An 18,705-nucleotide genomic window follows, 5' to 3' on the forward strand; every position below is an offset into this window, starting at 1 on the left:
TTATTCTACCCTGTTGGAGACAAAAGAAAAATTATATTACGAGAGATGAAAAAAAAATTATCTAGAAAGTACATTGGATATAAAACAGAACACGCATTAGAAGTGTGTTTTCTTAAAGATTTCCTCGTAATAATAAATCAAAGCAATCCTATGAATACCAGGTGATTCTTCACAAACAATGTTGTTTCGATTTCTCTAATTCATTGATGCATCATTATCTTTTTAACAGAACCAAATCCCAAAAGACACTAATCGATGAGATGATCAATACCAACAACTTCTTGCACCTTGCATGCATTTATAATAGTATCAATTTCATGATAAACAATCTTTTACATCCAGTAAAACAAGTATCTGAACAATTTTAATGGATAAATATATTCCAATTGATTTTGTACAACCATTAAGGATCAATCTCTCGAGTTTTGGGAGTTCTGAGAAGTCTGGACATGTTATAAGGCTTATAGAATGACTACGGTGGAGTATCGTCAGTGCTCTAAGACACTGTCACTTGGAATAGTACATACTAATACCGGGCAACAGAGCAACTAAATAAAACAAGTATACATCAAAATCAACTATTCAAGACAAATTATTGGTGCTCAAAAGTCATACCACTGAATTCTTCCATGCTTGCATCAAGCTCCTATGCTGCATACCAACACAAACCAGACCCTGATTAGACAAACACAAACTCAAAGCAATATGCATAATCAAATTGTTACATTTTCCAGCTCTGCTGCTTTAATTTTTTATCCTCTACTCATTTTGATATCATCTTTGAATCCAGCAGACGTGTATCCATGCCTCTAAAATTCAAGAATACTTGATAAGATGTTTCTTCGTTTCCCAGAAAAGCATTTGGATACAAAGTTACCAGTGATTCTGTAAATGTGTCTGGACAATTAGCTTATATACTATAAACCTTGATGTTACTGTCTTATAGACAATTCAACATATATGCAAGGGGCATTAGCTGAAAACTATGTAAAAGGGGTGGCCGGTACGAGTTTATAAATGGGTCAATTTTGAATCAAGTTAAAACTAGTTACTATGACCCTCGTATATGTATGTGTCTATGAATCTTTATAGGGTCCTGTTCCCTGACAACTGTGTGTCAGGGAACAGTTATCCAACACATCACTCCCCAGCCGTTGGATCGTTGATCCAACGGCTGGGGTAAAAGAAAATTTTTTTAGCGTTCCGCGGTTTTTTTCCGCGGAAGGGGTGTTTTCAACAGACGATCCGCGTATTTTTCCGCGGATCAGCGGGAGTTTTTTAAGCGTTCCGCGGTAAATACCCGCGGAACTATCAGACGAGTTTAAAACAAAAGAAACCGCTGAAACACAAACATATCAGTTGTATACATCACAAACCCTCCTGCGATCAGTTACAATCAAACACAAAAACCACAGCCTCCTGCGATCATCCTGCGTGCGATCATCTTGCCTGCGATCACAAGGTGCCTGCAAATCCCCATTTTCTGCTTTGTTTGTATCCCTGCATAACAGTTTTGTGCTTATTTTTGTTTGGTGCTTGAATCTTTAGTTTTAACCATACATTATTTACGATTGGATGTATAATGGATTGTTGGATTGTTACTTGATTTAGGCTTGATACATGTTGTGTAATTCATGTATTCTAGTTCATATATATTTCTGAGTGCGAAGTGTTTGGTAAAATGCCTCAAAGAAAATATTATTTTTTTTGTTAGTTTTTGTCAGTGAAGCTGTGTGATTTGCTGATTTAACTTGCTATCCTTTTTTGAATGTAGCATTGTCAGTATAATTTAATGAATTAATTTAATTTCCTAGTGGTATTTTAATAAATTTTGGTATATATATATGTGTGCTTGAATTGTGGTATATGTAGGTAGTATATGTAGGTAGATTGTGATTGTGATTATGGAATTAGTGCTTTTCCTACCGATATTTTAATGAATATGATCATATAAATGTGATAAGTGGTATTTATACACACTTATAGGCCTTCATTTCCACTTAAATTGGTTGGTTGTACTTAAGTGTTTAGTGTCTTTTGATGTGTTTTTAGTGTTTTTCTGTGCAGGTCACGAGTTGAGGTGATGAAGTGATTTTCTCTCATTTTAGGTTGTTTTTGGTGCATTAATTTAAAGAATAGAGAATTGTGGATTCACCACGACTTGGGATTTTGTGGGTACATCTTCTACAAACCCTCACGAGAACACACTCGTCCACTAGAGCTGTCTAGGGGTTTAAAGGGCTTGTTGCATGTGCTAAATGCAACCGTGATCACCTACGGAAGTGGTACTAGAGCGAGGAAGGGCATGCGAGAACGAGCTGAAAACGAAGAAACGGGCTGCCAGTGGCAGACAGTAGCGCGCCCGCGCTAGATCTTAGCGCGCCCGCGCTAGCTACTGTCCCACTAGCGCGCCTGCGCTAGTTTAGCGCGGCCGCGCCCAGCAGAGTTGTTCCGGGCCGATTTTTACAGCTTTTCTGATGGATTTTAGCAGCGGTCGAGGCCCGGTTGACTTGGTCAATGTATTTTAATTTCTCATGTGTAAAAACCCTAGCCTCCAAGTAGTTTAGAGAGAACAATATCATAGTCTAGTTTTCTTTGTAATCAAGCACATTAGTGAATTGTATTGGATCGTTCTTCGCGAGGAAGTGACAGTTTCGAGCGAGATCGTGAACATCAATTCTGTAACGTTGTGTTCTTTATTATTAATTCAAGCATTTTTATTCCGCTTAATTCTCGTATTTTGTTTATCATGTTTTCATTAAAACCCATGATGTCGATTAGTTCGAATATGAACTAACCGCCTTCATGGGATTCTAATGGACTTATCGATGTAGTCTAGTAAAGAATATTAATTGATTGATTTTGTGACGTACGTTGATTTCTTTGCATGCGCCGTGCTTATTCTTCTTAGGAGCGTAGCTAACTTCTAAGTTGTTTGTTAATTCTTTCTGAAGCGAGAGTGGATGATTGAATTTAGAACTATGCCATGTAAACATAGGATTATGTGAATGAAACATAATTTGTGGTAGACTTGAACTATTTTTATCACCCTGTGTAATCATGATAGATGACCTGTTATTAAACCTCTCTGCTTACACTACCGCTATAGAGATATAGGGTCTGAGCTTTGTTGGTGTCCATGAGATCTCTGTCTTAATTGTGGATTTTGATTGGTATGATACGTGTGCAACGAGAGTTGGCATGTATTACTTTCGTGTTGTCTGATTAGGATCAACAGTCGCATGTTAATCAGTAATTTCAATTCTAGATGAATTCGATAATGAAGTTAGAATCCCATGTGTTTTCCTATTCTGATTTTGATTAGTAAATTTAGTTGTTAGTATAAAAGAACACATCCTTGTTAATTGTCTTAGCAGTGAAAATTACTCATACATTGTTGCATAGGTGCGTATTCTTAATTCACCAGTCTCTGTGGGAACGAACAAATATATTACTTGTGACCACGTGCGCTTGCGTGTAGATTTTTGCGAACAAGTTTTTGGCGCCGCTGCCGGGGACTCGGTGTTAATTAATTAGTTTATGTACTTGTCATCAGTGTGCATTAAAATTCACTGACTAGGATTCTATTCTTTTCTCACTTTTCTTCTTTTCTTTATTTCAGGTACTTGAGTCGCGTTTATGCTAACACGTTCTAAAGCTCGTAAGAAAGCAATTGATTCATCTTCTTCTTCTGATTCTGAAACAATGACAGAACCTGAAGCACAACCAGACAGTAAGGCATTGAAGGATTTCTCTATGCCAAAGATCGATGATATCCAGTCAAGCATTGTCAGGCCTGCAATCGCAGCCAATGCCTTTGAAATCAAACCAGGAACTATTCAAATGGTCCAGAACTCGGTACAGTTTGGGGGTTCTCCTACTGAAGACCCTAATATGCATATACGTAATTTTATAGAGATCTGTGACACTTTCAAATTTAATGGAGTTTCTGATGATGCTGTGAAGCTAAGGCTTTTCCCATTTTCACTGAGAGATAAGGCTAAGGGATGGTTGCATTCTTTACCATCTGGTTCTATTACTACATGGGAAGATCTAGCTCAGAAATTTCTCACTAAATTCTTCCCCATGGCAAAGACTGCTGCATTACGAAATGCTCTATCTCAATTCTCTCAACAATCAGGAGAAACATTCTGTGAAGCCTGGGAGCGATATAAGGAGATGTTAAGGAAGTGTCCCCATCATGGCATGCCGGATTGGATGCAAATAAACTGTTTCTATAATGGTCTTGGACCTCAATCCAGACCTATGCTTGATGCTGCTTCTGGAGGTGCGCTATAGGCTAAAAGTTATGAAGAAGCTTATGATCTTATTGAAATGATGGCTGCTAATGAATATCAGAACCCTACTCAAAGACTTACTCAAGGGAAGGTAGCCGGAGTTCTTGATCTTGACACGTCTACAGCTATTGCTGCTCAACTTAAGGCTCTCACGATGAAAGTCGATTCTCTGGCTAACCAAGGAATTCAACAGCCAATCTCAATTTGCGAATTATGTGCTGGTACTCACTCTACTGATCAGTGTGCCATTTTTAGTGAATCAGCACAATTTGTGAGCAACTTTCAGAGAGGTCAACAGCCTGCTCCAGCTACTTACCATCCTAAAAACCGAAATCATCCGAATTTCAGCTGGAGTAATAATCAGGGTTATAATCAGCCTCAACAAGGATTTCAACAGGGACCTAAACAGTATAGTCAGGCTGGAACTTCACAACAGTATGCACCTAAACAGCCATATCACCCTCCAGGATTTCAGAATCATGGGCAATCAGCTAACGAAAGGTCTGACATGGAAGAACTAAGACTCATGTACAAGAGTCAGGCAGTAACTTTAAAAGCCTTGGAGACACAAGTCGGTCAGTTAGCTAATGCTTTATTAAGCAGACCACAGGGGAATCTCCCTAGTGATACAGAGGTACCAGGTAAGAGGGACCCTAAAGAGCAAGTCCAATCCATTACGCTGAGATCTGGAAAAACTACAACAGGGCCAACCTCAACATTAGTACAAGATCAGGATGATGAACCGCAAGAAATTCCAGCAGAACTTCCTTCGAATACAATTGGCATAAAACCTAATGTTGAAATGGATAGGGCTATCCCTGCAGCTGCTCCGGTGTCAAAGCCATTATATCCACCACCTCCGTTTCCTAGGAGGTTAAAAAAACAGCAGCTGGATAAGCAATTTGGTAAATTCCTTGAAGTTTTCAAAAAGCTTCACATCAACATTCCGTTTGCAGAAGCACTCGAGCAAATGCCTAGCTATGCCAAGTTCATGAAGGGTATTCTTTCAAAAAAGCTAAAGCTCGAGGAGTTAGAGACAGTAGCTTTAACGGAGGAATGTAGTGCTGTGCTTCAACAAAAATTACCACCTAAGCTGAAAGACCCGGGAAGCTTTACTATCCCTTGCACTATTGGGAAGTTCTCTTTTGATAAGTGTCTGTGCGACTTGGGAGCTAGCATCAATCTGATGCCTCTATCTATCTTCACACAACTTGGCCTGCCAGAGCTCAAGCCGACAAACATGTCTTTACAGCTGGCTGATCGTTCGATCACATATCCGAGGGGTATAATTGAAGATGTGCTGGTCAAGGTTGATAAATTAATATTTCCAGCCGACTTCGTGATTCTTGATTTTGAAGAAGACAAAAGAATTCCTATCATCTTGGATAGACCCTTTTTAGCCACCGGGCAAACTTTGATCGATGTCGAAAAAGGGGAACTTACAATGAGAATACAAGATCAGACGGTCACGTTCAACGTATTCAATGCAATGAAATTACCAACTGATGAGGAATCTTGTTTCAGTATGGATGTACTTGATACTACGGCAGAAGCTAATAGCCAGCGGGTTTTACAGAATGATGTATTGGAAGCAATCCTTACAAATGATGAGGAATTGGACAGTGAAGAAGAATTGGAAGAACTCCATCATCTTAACTCATCACCCTGGCGAAGGAATTTTGAACCACCTGTCGAATCTCTTGGCTTGGAGGAACAAAAGGAAGATCATAAACCACTACAACCATCAGTGATCGAAGCACCTAAACTTGAACTTAAACCGCTACCAGATCACTTGAGGTATGCTTTTCTTGGTGAAGGTTCTACTCTTCCTGTTATTATTGCAGCTAACTTGTCAGGTGAGGAAGAGGAAAAACTTTTGAGGGTGCTAAGGGAATTCAAAACAGCAATTGGTTGGACTATAGCTGATATCAAGGGAATCAGTCCATCCTTTTGTCAACACAAAATTCTCATTGAAGAAGGAAGCAAACCTTCAGTGGAACAACAGAGAAGATTAAATCCTATCATGAAGGAGGTTGTAAAGAAAGAGATTCTTAAATGGCTCGATGCAGGTATCATATATCCAATTTCAGATAGCTCATGGGTGAGTCCAGTACAATGTGTGCCTAAGAAAGGAGGCATGACAGTAGTAGCCAACGAAAAAGGGGAACTCATCTCAACTAGAACTGTCACTGGTTGGAGGATTTGCATGGACTACAGAAAGCTGAATAAAGCTACAAGGAAGGATCACTTCCCTCTGCCTTTTATTGTTCAGATGCTTGACAGGTTGGCTGGTCATGAATTCTATTGCCTGTTGGATGGGTATTCTGGCTATAATCAGATTGCTATTTCTCCGGAGGATCAAGAAAAGACAACCTTTACATACCCTTATGGTACATTTGCATTCCGAAGAGTACCTTTTGGCTTATGCGGTGCACCAGCCACTTTTCAAAGGTGCATGACGGCAATATTCTCAGAGATGATCGGCATCAATGTGGAGGTATTCATGGACGATTTTTCTGTATTTGGAACATCTTATGACGAATGCCTCACGAATCTGAGAATGGTTCTTAAGCGCTGTGTGGAAACTAATCTGATTCTCAATTGGGAAAAATGCCATTTCATGGTGCAAGAAGGAATCATATTGGGACATAAAGTATCTGCCAAGGGACTGGAAGTTGATAAAGCGAAGGTGGAAACAATTAAAAATCTTCCTCCACCACTCTCGGTTAAGGGCATCCGAAGCTTCCTTGGTCATGCAGGTTTCTATCGGAGGTTCATCAAGGACTTCTCAAAAATTTCCAAACCTCTTTGCAATCTGTTAGAGAAAGACATTCCATTCAAATTTGATGAGGAGTGCTTGGAAGCATTTGAAATTTTGAAAAAGAAGTTGACATCAGCACCTATCATCACTACACCTGATTGGAGTAAACCATTCGAATTGATGTGTGATGCCAGTGATTATGCTGTAGGAGCTGTACTGGGCCAGCGTACAAGTAACGTGTTTCATGTTATCTACTACGCCAGCAAAACTTTAAATGATGCACAGTTGAACTACACTACTACAGAAAAAGAACTTCTAGCTATTGTCTTTAGCTTTGAGAAGTTCAGGTCTTATCTTCTTGGAACAAAAGTAGTGGTATACACTGATCATGCAGCCATTCGGTATCTCATCTCAAAGAAGGATTCTAAACCAAGACTAATTCGTTGGGTTCTATTACTCCAAGAATTTGATGTGGAAATTAAAGATCGGAAAGGCACGGAAAATCAGGTAGCGGATCATTTATCCTGACTAGAAGATCATAGCAAACAAACTACCGACAGTATTCTAATTAATGAATTCTTCCCAGATGAACAGTTGTTTGGGGCTGAGGCCGAAGAGCCATGGTTTGCTGACATTGTAAATTATCTGGTGAGTAAGGTCATTCCTCCAGAATTCTCTTATGCTCAACGCAAGAAATTCCTTCACGATGTGAAATGGTATATTTGGGATGAACCCTTTTTGTTTAAACAAGGAGTCGATCAAATTCTCAGACGGTGTATCCCTAATAATGAAGTTGAGGGAGTTTTGCGCGAGTGCCATTCCACTGGTTATGGAGGCCATTATAGCGGAGAGAAGACAGCAAAGAGGGTACTTCAAGCAGGTTTTTACTGGTCAACTCTGTTTAAAGATGCTCATCAGTTTGTGTTGGGTTGCGATCGATGTCAACGTACAGGTAATATTTCTAGGAGGAATGAAATGCCTCTTAAAATGCTTTTGGAAGTCGAAATATTTGATGTTTGGGGTATTGACTTTATGGGACCGTTCGTTTCGTCTTGCAACAACCAGTATATTCTATTAGCAGTTGATTACGTGTCTAAATGGGTGGAGGTGAAAGCCTTACCTACAAATGATGCTAAGGTGGTCTTGCAATTTCTACAAAAACAAATCTTTACCCGTTTCGGAGTCCCTAGAGTCATTATCAGTGATGAAGGCTCTCATTTCTGCAATCAGAAATTCACAACCTTGATGACGAGGTATAATATCAATCACCGGGTTGCTACTGCTTATCATCCTCAAACGAATGGTCAAGCTGAAGTGTCTAACAGAGAGATCAAACGCATATTAGAGAAGGTGGTTAACCCTTCTAGGAAAGACTGGTCCTTGCGATTAGACGAGGCTGCTTGGGCTTATCGAACAGCTTACAAAACACCATTGGGTACTTCTCCATTTCAGTTAGTGTTTGGGAAAGCTTGTCACTTACCAGTAGAATTGGAACATAAAGCTTATTGGGCACTAAAGAAGTTGAATTTCGACTTACAATTAGCTGGAGAGAAACGCATGATTCAACTCAATGAGTTGGAGGAGTTCCGCCTCCGTGCTTATGAAAATAACAAACTCTACAAAGAGAAGGTGAAAAGATTGCATGATCAGCGGTTGATACAAAAATCTTTTGTGGTAGGACAATTGGTTCTATTGTATAACTCTCGGTTGAAGCTGTTTCCAGGGAAACTCAAGTCACGCTGGTCGGGACCGTTTACAGTCAAGACGGTATTCCCCCACGGTGCGGTAGAAATCTATGCCAAATCACCGGATGAATCATTTAAGGTTAATGGTCAACGGTTGAAGCCTTACTTTGGCGGAAATGTGAATCGTGAGGTACAAACCACGATTTTTCAATCGGAATCGGATTAATTCTGGACTTCACGTCGAGCTAACGACGTTAAACAAGCGCTTCGTGGGAGGCAACCCGCGCATTGGAACCATGTTGTACCGTTGTAAACCTCAAAAACGCAAAAAACGAGAAAATTCGGCCCTGGGTGGCAGACACTAGCGCGCCCGCGCTAGTGTCCAGCGCGCCCGCGCTAAGTTGCTCAGCGCGCCCGCGCTCCCGCGCTACTGTCTGCCCAGAAGCCCGATTTTCTCCCAAAAATATTTTATTTTCCGTTTTTAAAAGCCCACAATCCTAATTTTGCATGCCTAGCCCGAAATATATCCTCAATAACCCTAACCCAGCTCTCAAAATCCTATATAAACACAAAACCTATCTCTAATTCCTATTCTAATTCTATAAACCCTACTTATATATATACACATCCATACACACAATCACCATCAAATCTCTCAAACCCACTACACACAAATCTCTTGCAACTTTCGATCTCTATCAATGGCACCCAAAAGAGCCCGAAGATCACAAGGACCAAGCACCCAAGCCCCTACATCTAGCGATTCTTCCTCGATGGGTGAGGTTGAATTCACCTCCGATGGTGCACGAACCGAGTTTCAACGGCTTATGAATAAGTCGATAGTCAAGGAGAGGGGATTCTTACCCACAGCTGAAGATGGGGATCTCTTAAGCATGATTCAAGAAAGGGGATGGGAGTCTTTTTGCGAGGCTCCGGAGGCGGTTCCCTTGGCCATTATTCGCGAGTTCTATGTTAATGCCAAGGAGAATCGCGATGGTTTCACGGTGGTGCGAGGAACCCGTGTGGATTATAGTGCGGAGGCGATCCGTAGAGTGATTGGGGGGCGTGCCAAGCGCCGTAATGAAGAAGATTGGGTTGTAGAGAGGATTGGGCGTGCCAAACGCCGGTTTGATGAACATGTTTCTTTTCCGGCAGCCGCTTTGAACCGGTATGCGAAGGCGTGGAACGCCTTCATCTGTGCTAACATCATGCCATCTTCACATGGGCATGAGGTGACGGTGGATAGAGCTATTCTGCTCTTTGGGATTGTCTCGGACAAGTATATTGATCTGGGACATGTGATTCATCAGGGGATTCTGAGGTTCTTACAAGGAGGAACCACTGGTGCCATTCCGTACGGCACAATTGTTACGAAGCTCTGTCGATCAAGCGGTGTTCGTTGGCCAGCCAACGAGCAATTACAGCTGCCAGCAGCACCTATTGATCATTCGGCGATCAGCCGGATGACGGAGTGGGAAGGAGAAGTTCCCCACCCTCGAGGCCTCGGGTACATATATGATGAGATGCCAGGGGGACGCTCAGGGTTCATTAGGAGAAAGCGGACTAGAGCTTCTGGAGCTGGTACTTCTCAGACGGAGAGGAGCCCCGAACCGATGGGAGATGTTCATTATCGCCGAATAGCGAGACGGATGGACACTATGCATGACATCCACCAGAGGTTTGCATTTGACTTGACACAAGCTCTTGGTAATGCTTTTCAGGCACAGGGGGTCACAGTTCAGTGGCCAGTATTCGGAGCAGGGATGCAGTATCCTCCACCTGATTCACCTCCAGCAGAGGAGGGGGAGGACTCGGACTCCGAGTAGGTATGTGGGTGCTCTAGCCTTTTTACCGCTTTCAATGGGGACATTGAAAATTTTAAGTTTGGGGGTGGTAATCTAAGGAAGAGCATATTATCATAATTTTGTTTATTATTGCATGTGTTAGTTAGTTCGTGTAGTTCACGTTTATTTTATTTTGCTTTGATTTTTTCTCACGTTTTTTTCTATTTTTCTCATATTTTTTTTATTTTTTTATTTTACATGTTTAGTGGTAATTGTTGTAGTTAGTATCACGAGCATTTGCATGAATTATGAAGTATAAGCCAAGTTAATTGCCTATGATGAGTTATGTGCGTAGTTCTTGATTAGTAATTTCAATTGCAATGCTAGGTTAGTACTTGGAAATTGCTTGTGTTGGAAATTGTAATTCACATATGTTCTTGAGATAGGATTTAGACGAAATTCCTTGAATTCGAGGATTGAATTGAGCACCCTTCAGCTTAGGTCTGTAAATCTTAAGTTTGGGGGAACTGAGGAGTAGATATACCTTTCTAGAAAAAAGAAAAAAAAAGAAAAAAAAAGAAAGAGTAGCAAATAAATTCACTAAAAAAATAAGTGGTAGAATTAACTAGGTTGAGCTCATTAGTACTCGAGTAATTAAGTCTGAGGGGACTTTGTGCCTAACAACCTAAAGCCCTTCGTGGTTTGGGATTGTTGACCCAACGCTCGCTACATGGGTACTAGTGCATAAATCTTTAGGGATCTCAACCATTGCACGGTTAAATAAACCACTAGAATAGAGTGAATAATTGGTGTGTGAAGTCTTGTGGTGTTCGTAACGCATTTACACTACGAAGCGCTCTGACCTTAGACCGAGCAATTAATCACCAATAAAAAGAAAAAAAAATAGTGAATAAAATAGAAGGGTGTGGACATTCTTTGGGACCTTGGCTTTTAGTTGGACTTGAGTGACGGGGTGTTAGTTTTAAACTTTTACGATTCTTGATTGGGATTCTGTGGGAGTAGTAGTTTTTGTCTTGTCTCAATAAAAGAGCATGCTTGCACACACTGGCACTCCACACTTGTAAATAGAAGAGTAATTGACTTAGTAGCGAGAGAAGTGAAATTCGAGAACATTAGCACAATCTGAGGTATTATAATTGGCAAGGCAATTACTTCATAGTTCACTCATTCATCACGTAGTTGCATTCATGCATTGCATTGTATTATTGTATAGTGTCGTTGACGCTTGAGGACAAGCATCAGTTTAAGTTTGGGGGTGTGATAAGTGGTATTTATACACACTTATAGGCCTTCATTTCCACTTAAATTGGTTGGTTGTACTTAAGTGTTTAGTGTCTTTTGATGTGTTTTTAGTGTTTTTCTGTGCAGGTCACGAGTTGAGGTGATGAAGTGATTTTCTCTCATTTTAGGTTGTTTTTGGTGCATTAATTTCAAGAATAGAGAATTGTGGATTCACCACGACTTGGGATTTTGTGGGTACATCTTCTACAAACCCTCACGAGAACACACTCGTCCACTAGAGCTGTCTAGGGGTTTAAAGGGCTTGTTGCATGTGCTAAATGCAACCGTGATCACCTACGGAAGTGGTACTAGAGCGAGGAAGGGCATGCACGCGAGAACGAGCTGAAAACGAAGAAACGGGCTGCCAGTGGCAGACAGTAGCGCGCCCGCACTAGATCTTAGCGCGCCCGCGCTAGCTACTGTCCCACTAGCGCGCCTGCGCTAGTTTAGCGCGGCCGCGCCCAGCAGAGTTGTTCCAGGCCGATTTTTGCAGCTTTTCTGATGGATTTTAGCAGCGGTCGAGGCCCGGTTGACTTGGTCAATGTATTTTAATTTCTCATGTGTAAAAACCCTAGCCTCCAAGTAGTTTAGAGAGAACAATATCATAGTCTAGTTTTCTTTGTAAACAAGCACATTAGTGAATTGTATTGGATCGTTCTTCGCGAGGAAGTGACAGTTTCGAGCGAGATCGTGAACATCAATTCTGTAACGTTGTGTTCTTTATTATTAATTCAAGCATTTTTATTCCGCTTAATTCTCGTATTTTGTTTATCATGTTTTCATTAAAACCCATGATGTCGATTAGTTCGAATATGAACTAACCGCCTTCATGGGATTCTAATGGACTTATCGATGTAGTCTAGTAAAGAATATTAATTGATTGATTTTGTGACGTACGTTGATTTCTTTGCATGCGCCGTGCTTATTCTTCTTAGGAGCGTAGCTAACTTCTAAGTTGTTTGTTAATTCTTTCTGAAGCGAGAGTGGATGATTGAATTTAGAACTATGCCATGTAAACATAGGATTATGTGAATGAAACATAATTTGTGGTAGACTTGAACTATTTTTATCACCCTGTGTAATCATGATAGATGACCTGTTATTAAACCTCTCTGCTTACACTACCGCTATAGAGATATAGGGTCTGAGCTTTGTTGGTGTCCATGAGATCTCTGTCTTAATTGTGGATTTTGATTGGTATGATACGTGTGCAACGAGAGTTGGCATGTATTACTTTCGTGTTGTCTGATTAGGATCAAAAGTCGCATGTTAATCAGTAATTTCAATTCTAGATGAATTCGATAATGAAGTTAGAATCCCATGTGTTTTCCTATTCTGATTTTGATTAGTAAATTTAGTTGTTAGTATAAAAGAACACATCCTTGTTAATTGTCTTAGCAGTGAAAATTACTTATACATTGTTGCATAGGTGCGTATTCTTAATTCACCAGTCTCTGTGGGAACGAACAAATATATTACTTGTGACCACGTGCGCTTGCGTGTAGATTTTTGCGAACAAAATGGTTGTGTGGATATAGTATATGTAGGTAGTTTGAATATAGTATAGGTTCTTCTGCGCTTCTTATGAACTTCTTATGCTTTACTTGAATCTTTTAGTTTTATGTTGTCTGATGTTGATTTCATGTTGAATTTTCAGGATGGAAGATATTCTACCAGGGCCAGTTAGTCAGGAAGTTATCTTAGATAACTCGTATCATGTGAGTGATGCTGTTTGGGCTGGTGTTGATCGGGGTCCATTGGAGTGTTTCTGTGGCAACCGGTCTATGAGGAGCTGGTTTCTTTCTGATGCTCAGAAGGAAATTCTACATGCTATAGGGTTTGGCGTGTTTGCCAATCCCAGACTTATACTTCAGACTGACGCGAGGCTAGTGAGTGCTCTTGTTGAGAGGTGGCGTCCGGAGACCAACACATTCTTCATGAGACAGGGGGAGATGACTGTGACCTTGGAGGATGTTGGTTACATATTGGGGTTGCCCATTCATGGTCGGTCTTTAGTGGGAGATGCTATTGACAACCAGAAGGACTTTTTTCAGAGGAACTGGTTTGAGGAGTTGTCGACAGCTGACGTGGATCCGGCTCATACTAGGGGCGGGGTGAGGTACACATGGTTGTTTGAGACGTACGGAGCTGATCCCGGTCCTGATCCAGAGCGGATTCTCATCCACACGCAGGCCTATTTGTTCGTTGTTGTAGGTGCTGTTCTTTTTCCTACTACTAGTAGGAATATGGTGCATCCCCGGTATCTCCGCCATCTTCGCAGACTGAGGGAGATTCCTACATGGTCTTGGGGTTCGGCAGTGTTGTCTTACTTGTACAGGGGGTTGTATCACGCCACACAGAAGGATGCCAAGAAGATATCATGTTGTGTGTGGTTGTTGATGCTATGGTCTTATGAGAGGTTCGAGATTGGTAGACCTATTCCCGATGAGAGCAGGGGCAGCTATCCGGTAGCTGAGTTCTGGGCTATGCCTGACGAGGATGAGGAGGAGGACGAGGGTAAGGGGAAGAAGGGGAAGGTGGAGGGCAAGGGGACGGGAAAGGAAGAGGCGAAGGGCAAGGGGAAGGGAAAGGAAGAGGTGAAGGGCAAGGGGAAGGGGAAGGAAGAGGGGAAGGGGAAGGGGAAGAGGGGTAAGGGGAAGGGGAAGGGGAAGGAGCCTGATATTCCCGAGGAGATTGAGGAGGAGGAGGAGATTGAGGAGCAGGGCTAGATTGTGGGTGGGAAGAGGAAACGGGTTAAGCGTGACAGTAGAGCGGCGCCTCATCATAGCTTGCCACATTACAGGGGTGAGTTTGATGGAGTAGCATTAGACGTACTGAGTTGGACACCCTATTCCGAATTTCATGAGATGGAAGGGGATTCGGATGGGGATCATGACATATCTGCAGAGGATTGGGAGGCTCGTTATGCTGGCCTTGCTCGGGTCCCATTACTTCATTATGACATAGTGGAGTATCAGCATTCAGATAGGGTGTTGAGACAGTTTGGTTTGAGGCAGCCTATTCCCCCCTCTCCGGTATCCATGACTCGGTACAGGCAGGAGAAAGAAGTCTTTCTGATACGTGATTAGCGTGCTGTATGGTTTGCTGAGATCGGAGAGTGGGAGCGTTTTGTGGATCACCCCGAGGTTGTGGTGGCTCAGCATTCACTGGACGCCGATGACACAGGTTACTTGGAGTGGTACGAGCACATTTCCAGGCGCCGCGTTGGGAAGCCACAGCCTGTGCCACAGCCGCAGTATTCCACCAGGGAGTTGTTTGACAACCTTCAGGCATTTCAACTTGTAAGTTTGTTTACCCTTTGATAGTACTAAAGTTAAGCTTCCTTTATTCATACTTTGTATGTATCTAATTTCATGACATCAAACTATCTGCAGATTCAGAAGGGTTTGGAATGCCTGAAGAAGATTGATTCAACCATCCCTGAAGACTATCGCGAGGAATTTAGAGAGATTGCCCTGATATTTCTCGAGCCGTACTGCCGTTTCATGCAACATGTAAAGGGCCCAGCATACACCCCTCCTGTTTTCGACCATGTCCATCTATCGGCTGTGGCAAAGAGGCCAACTGTTGCAGACGTCTACCCCCATGATATCATTGATATGACACAGCCGTCTCAGCAGACTACACAGGTCCCTACTCATCCTACTGTTCCCGCATCACAGGCCACTGCCTCGAGGCCCGAGAAGATGGATGTTCGTAGGCCTGTTGAACAGAAGTGGCTGATAAGTAAGAAGCTTTCAGAGGAGAAGATGGCCACCATTAGGAGAGACTGGGGATGGGTACCAGGTCAACCTGTGGGGCTTCGGGGTGGAATTAAACATGATCTCATGTTCAATTTGGCGGAGAATTCAATGCAGAGCTTGGCACCCGGTGCTTGGATTGATGACCGCATCATATACGGATACATGGTACTATTTCATTTGTGGTGCCGGTCTACTTTTTAATTGTGTTGCCTTTATATATTTTGTAAATAACCTATGTTAATTCCTTGCAGTGGTTGTTACGTGAGCGGGAAGAAGCTATTGCCGCTGCGGGAGTGTATCCGAAAAAGCCGTCTTACTACTTCATGGATCCATTTTTCATTACATTGGCTAAGGAGCTGGATTACAAGGTTCTCACGGAGCGCATTAAGCGTTTCTTCGTTACGTGGGGTAGTTGTGGGATTGGTCCACCAATCAACGAAGTCGACTACATATTTGTCCCCGCCAATGTTAATGGGAATCACTGGATTTTGATGGTATTGTCTGTGAAGGAATGGGGCGTCATGGTGTTTGATCCTATGACCAACAAAGCTGAACATGCGGAGGAAGAACAATGCGTGGTATGTATTCCGTTTCTTCTTTTTTCTTATATCAATTTGAAGTCTCATTCGTTTGACCTATATTTTGTTGATTGTGTTTTTAGGTTGGACTGTTGGCGAGGATGCTTCGTTATCTTGGCCCCCGACTGACTGTGCCGGAGGAGGACCCTCTAGTCCAGGTCTGGGATGCAATGCCGAAGCAGAATAACTACACTGATTGCGGGGTTTATATTTGCAAGTATATGGATTATCTCTTGCAAGGATATGACCTCTCTACCTTGGTGTGGGACGCTTCAGACCTCGAGGGCTTCCGTTACAGGATTGCCAAGGAGCTTCAGAAGGGGAAAGCAAGATCCATCCCAAACCACCGGATGAGCCAGAGGGTCGCGCAGCAAGATTAGGACTTTTATTTATTTCCTTATTCTACGAGGATTTGTGGGGAATTATTTGAACAATGATATCATGTAGTTAAGATTGGTTTAATATTTATGAATGAAACATTTGTTTGCGTTTATATCGGTCGTTCATCGACCGTGTCACTTCCCCGATTCCCTTTTATTTATTTTAGAATTTGTGGTTGTTATGTGCTTTTCCCCATCCCTTTTACTGTGTTGCCTTTAGAATTTCATTATATATGTTGTCATTTAATTTGGTATTTTTTGGAGATACTTCATTTTTTGGAGTTTTGAAAATTTTGGCGATTTGGGTCACATATTTCGCCTTTTTGAAATTTTGTGAAATTTTTTTTTTTGGATTTTTTTACAGTGCAATGTTGTTGAAAGTGTTGGGATTGTTATACACGGGTTCAAAACAGGTGGGAATGTGCAGAAACAGACTGCACATTTCAAAAAATCTTTCTGATGGTTCCGCGGAAAATAACCGCGGAACGTGTGTTTTCTTCTGGACGTTCCGCGGTTATTTTCCGCGGAACTATCAGAAAGAATTTTTTTTTTTTACATCCTTTTAACTGGCAAGACTGTTTTAACAGAGCATACGGGGTCCTGAACTGTGTTATGACTTATAAACTATGATACAACTATATTCTAATACTCGAAACCATTCTATTTGAAAATGACCATTACCGCCATTTTTTCGAACTTTGCATTCAAGTTGCCGCTACTAGGCACATTCAACTATTTTAAAAAAATTAGAGTAGACTAGAATCATCATAATTGAGGTAGTCCGAAGACCCACTGTAATTTTAACATAACTACCAATGAGAAAATAATTAGTGCATAATATTGTCATTTTAATGTCAATAATACATCGAATGGTGTGTAGTAAAGTACGTTTACACCAAAATACATATAAAACCTAAATTCAACATGATTCAGGTACGTCGGAAGCTAACTAACTAAAAATCGCTAAAATGTTGGAGAAGCCACCCGATAATCGGTGCGTGGAAGTTCCGGGCGGTGCATCAGCTCTAACGAAGCATGCCACCCAATACAGCACGACAACACAACCTTCACGGAGTACACCATCAGTCACATTGGCATGAGTATTGTGGTCATTCCATATTGTGACACGAATGCTACTAGACCCATCATAGAGACGAAATGTTGCAAATGGTGCTTTGCCGGTAATCCATTTCCCCGTATCATCACCATCTAGATGGGACACCCAACCCTTCACATATTCAATACGCATTTGGTCACGCATGCAACCCGCGCGAGGCCTCAATTTGTGAATGTCGGCTATCCTATCACACTCAACAATCCAACCACCATCCCACGGGGAGACTTTGTTTGGGCCACCGGGGTACTCCTGACCCAAGTTCAAAATTGGGAGAAAATATGGGGTCAAGTTGTACGCCACCCTTTCGAACATGTTATCGCTTGCACACCACTGACATGCTTCAGTCCAACATCTTGACCGGTAGGCCTCTTCGTCAGCTGGGTACAACGCATTGTCTTCTTCTTCCACTAGGGGAGGTGGTTCGTACATTTCTGCTAATTCGTCAAGATGACGCCATGCTTCCTCCAACTCACTAAAGGTAGGTGAATCTACCATTTCATCCGAGTCCGAGAATGAATTGCTTACGTGTGACACTGAGTCATTATCCGAAGCGTCGGTCATTTTACCTACAAATTCAACAATGAACAAGTTAGTTACTACGAAGAACATATAAAGCACAAATAAAACATAAGGGATTTGTAATTACAATTGGGTAGTTGAAGCTTTTGTTAAAGTATCTTGTTTTTTTTCGGACACGTTCTAACATCATGTCCTAACATAGTGCAATAGCGGCATTTTCTTTTTGCTTTTGTAAGTTCCTCAAGTGGACTTTTATGACGGTGCTCTTTTTTCCGCCCCTTCGTTTTCGACACCAAGGGGTCAAGGATATTCTCATGCAACTTTTCACCGCTTCCTTGTGTTGTTTGTGTATTGAATTCACCTCCTTCACGTTCTACCCCGTCAACGGGCATTTTCTCAATAATCTCCGTTTCTCGATTAATAACCCCAATGGCATATTCATACCGCTCTTTCGACGCGGAGCAACTATGACTAAAAGCCATGGTAAGTAAGGTCATGTGGTTGAATCTTTCCCTGG

General features: G+C 41.8%; 1 protein-coding gene and 1 non-coding gene across 2 annotated transcripts; one reads left to right on the top strand and one right to left on the bottom strand.

Moving 5' to 3' along the window:
- Positions 1-4,101: 4,101 nt before the first annotated feature.
- On the bottom strand, positions 4,102-4,208 carry LOC135147439 (small nucleolar RNA R71). Its single transcript, XR_010285016.1, has one exon. It is a non-coding gene; the product is annotated as a small nucleolar RNA R71 (small nucleolar RNA).
- Positions 4,209-13,488: 9,280 nt separating this feature from the next.
- On the top strand, positions 13,489-14,559 carry LOC135147234 (protein MAIN-LIKE 1-like). Its single transcript, XM_064080114.1, has one exon. The coding sequence runs from the start codon at positions 13,489-13,491 to the stop codon at positions 14,557-14,559; it is 1,071 nt and encodes a 356-aa protein (XP_063936184.1).
- The last annotated feature ends 4,146 nt before the right edge of the window (positions 14,560-18,705 follow it).

This window comes from Daucus carota, chromosome 6 (assembly GCF_001625215.2).
Source record: "Daucus carota subsp. sativus chromosome 6, DH1 v3.0, whole genome shotgun sequence".
NCBI lineage: Eukaryota > Viridiplantae > Streptophyta > Magnoliopsida > Apiales > Apiaceae > Daucus > Daucus carota.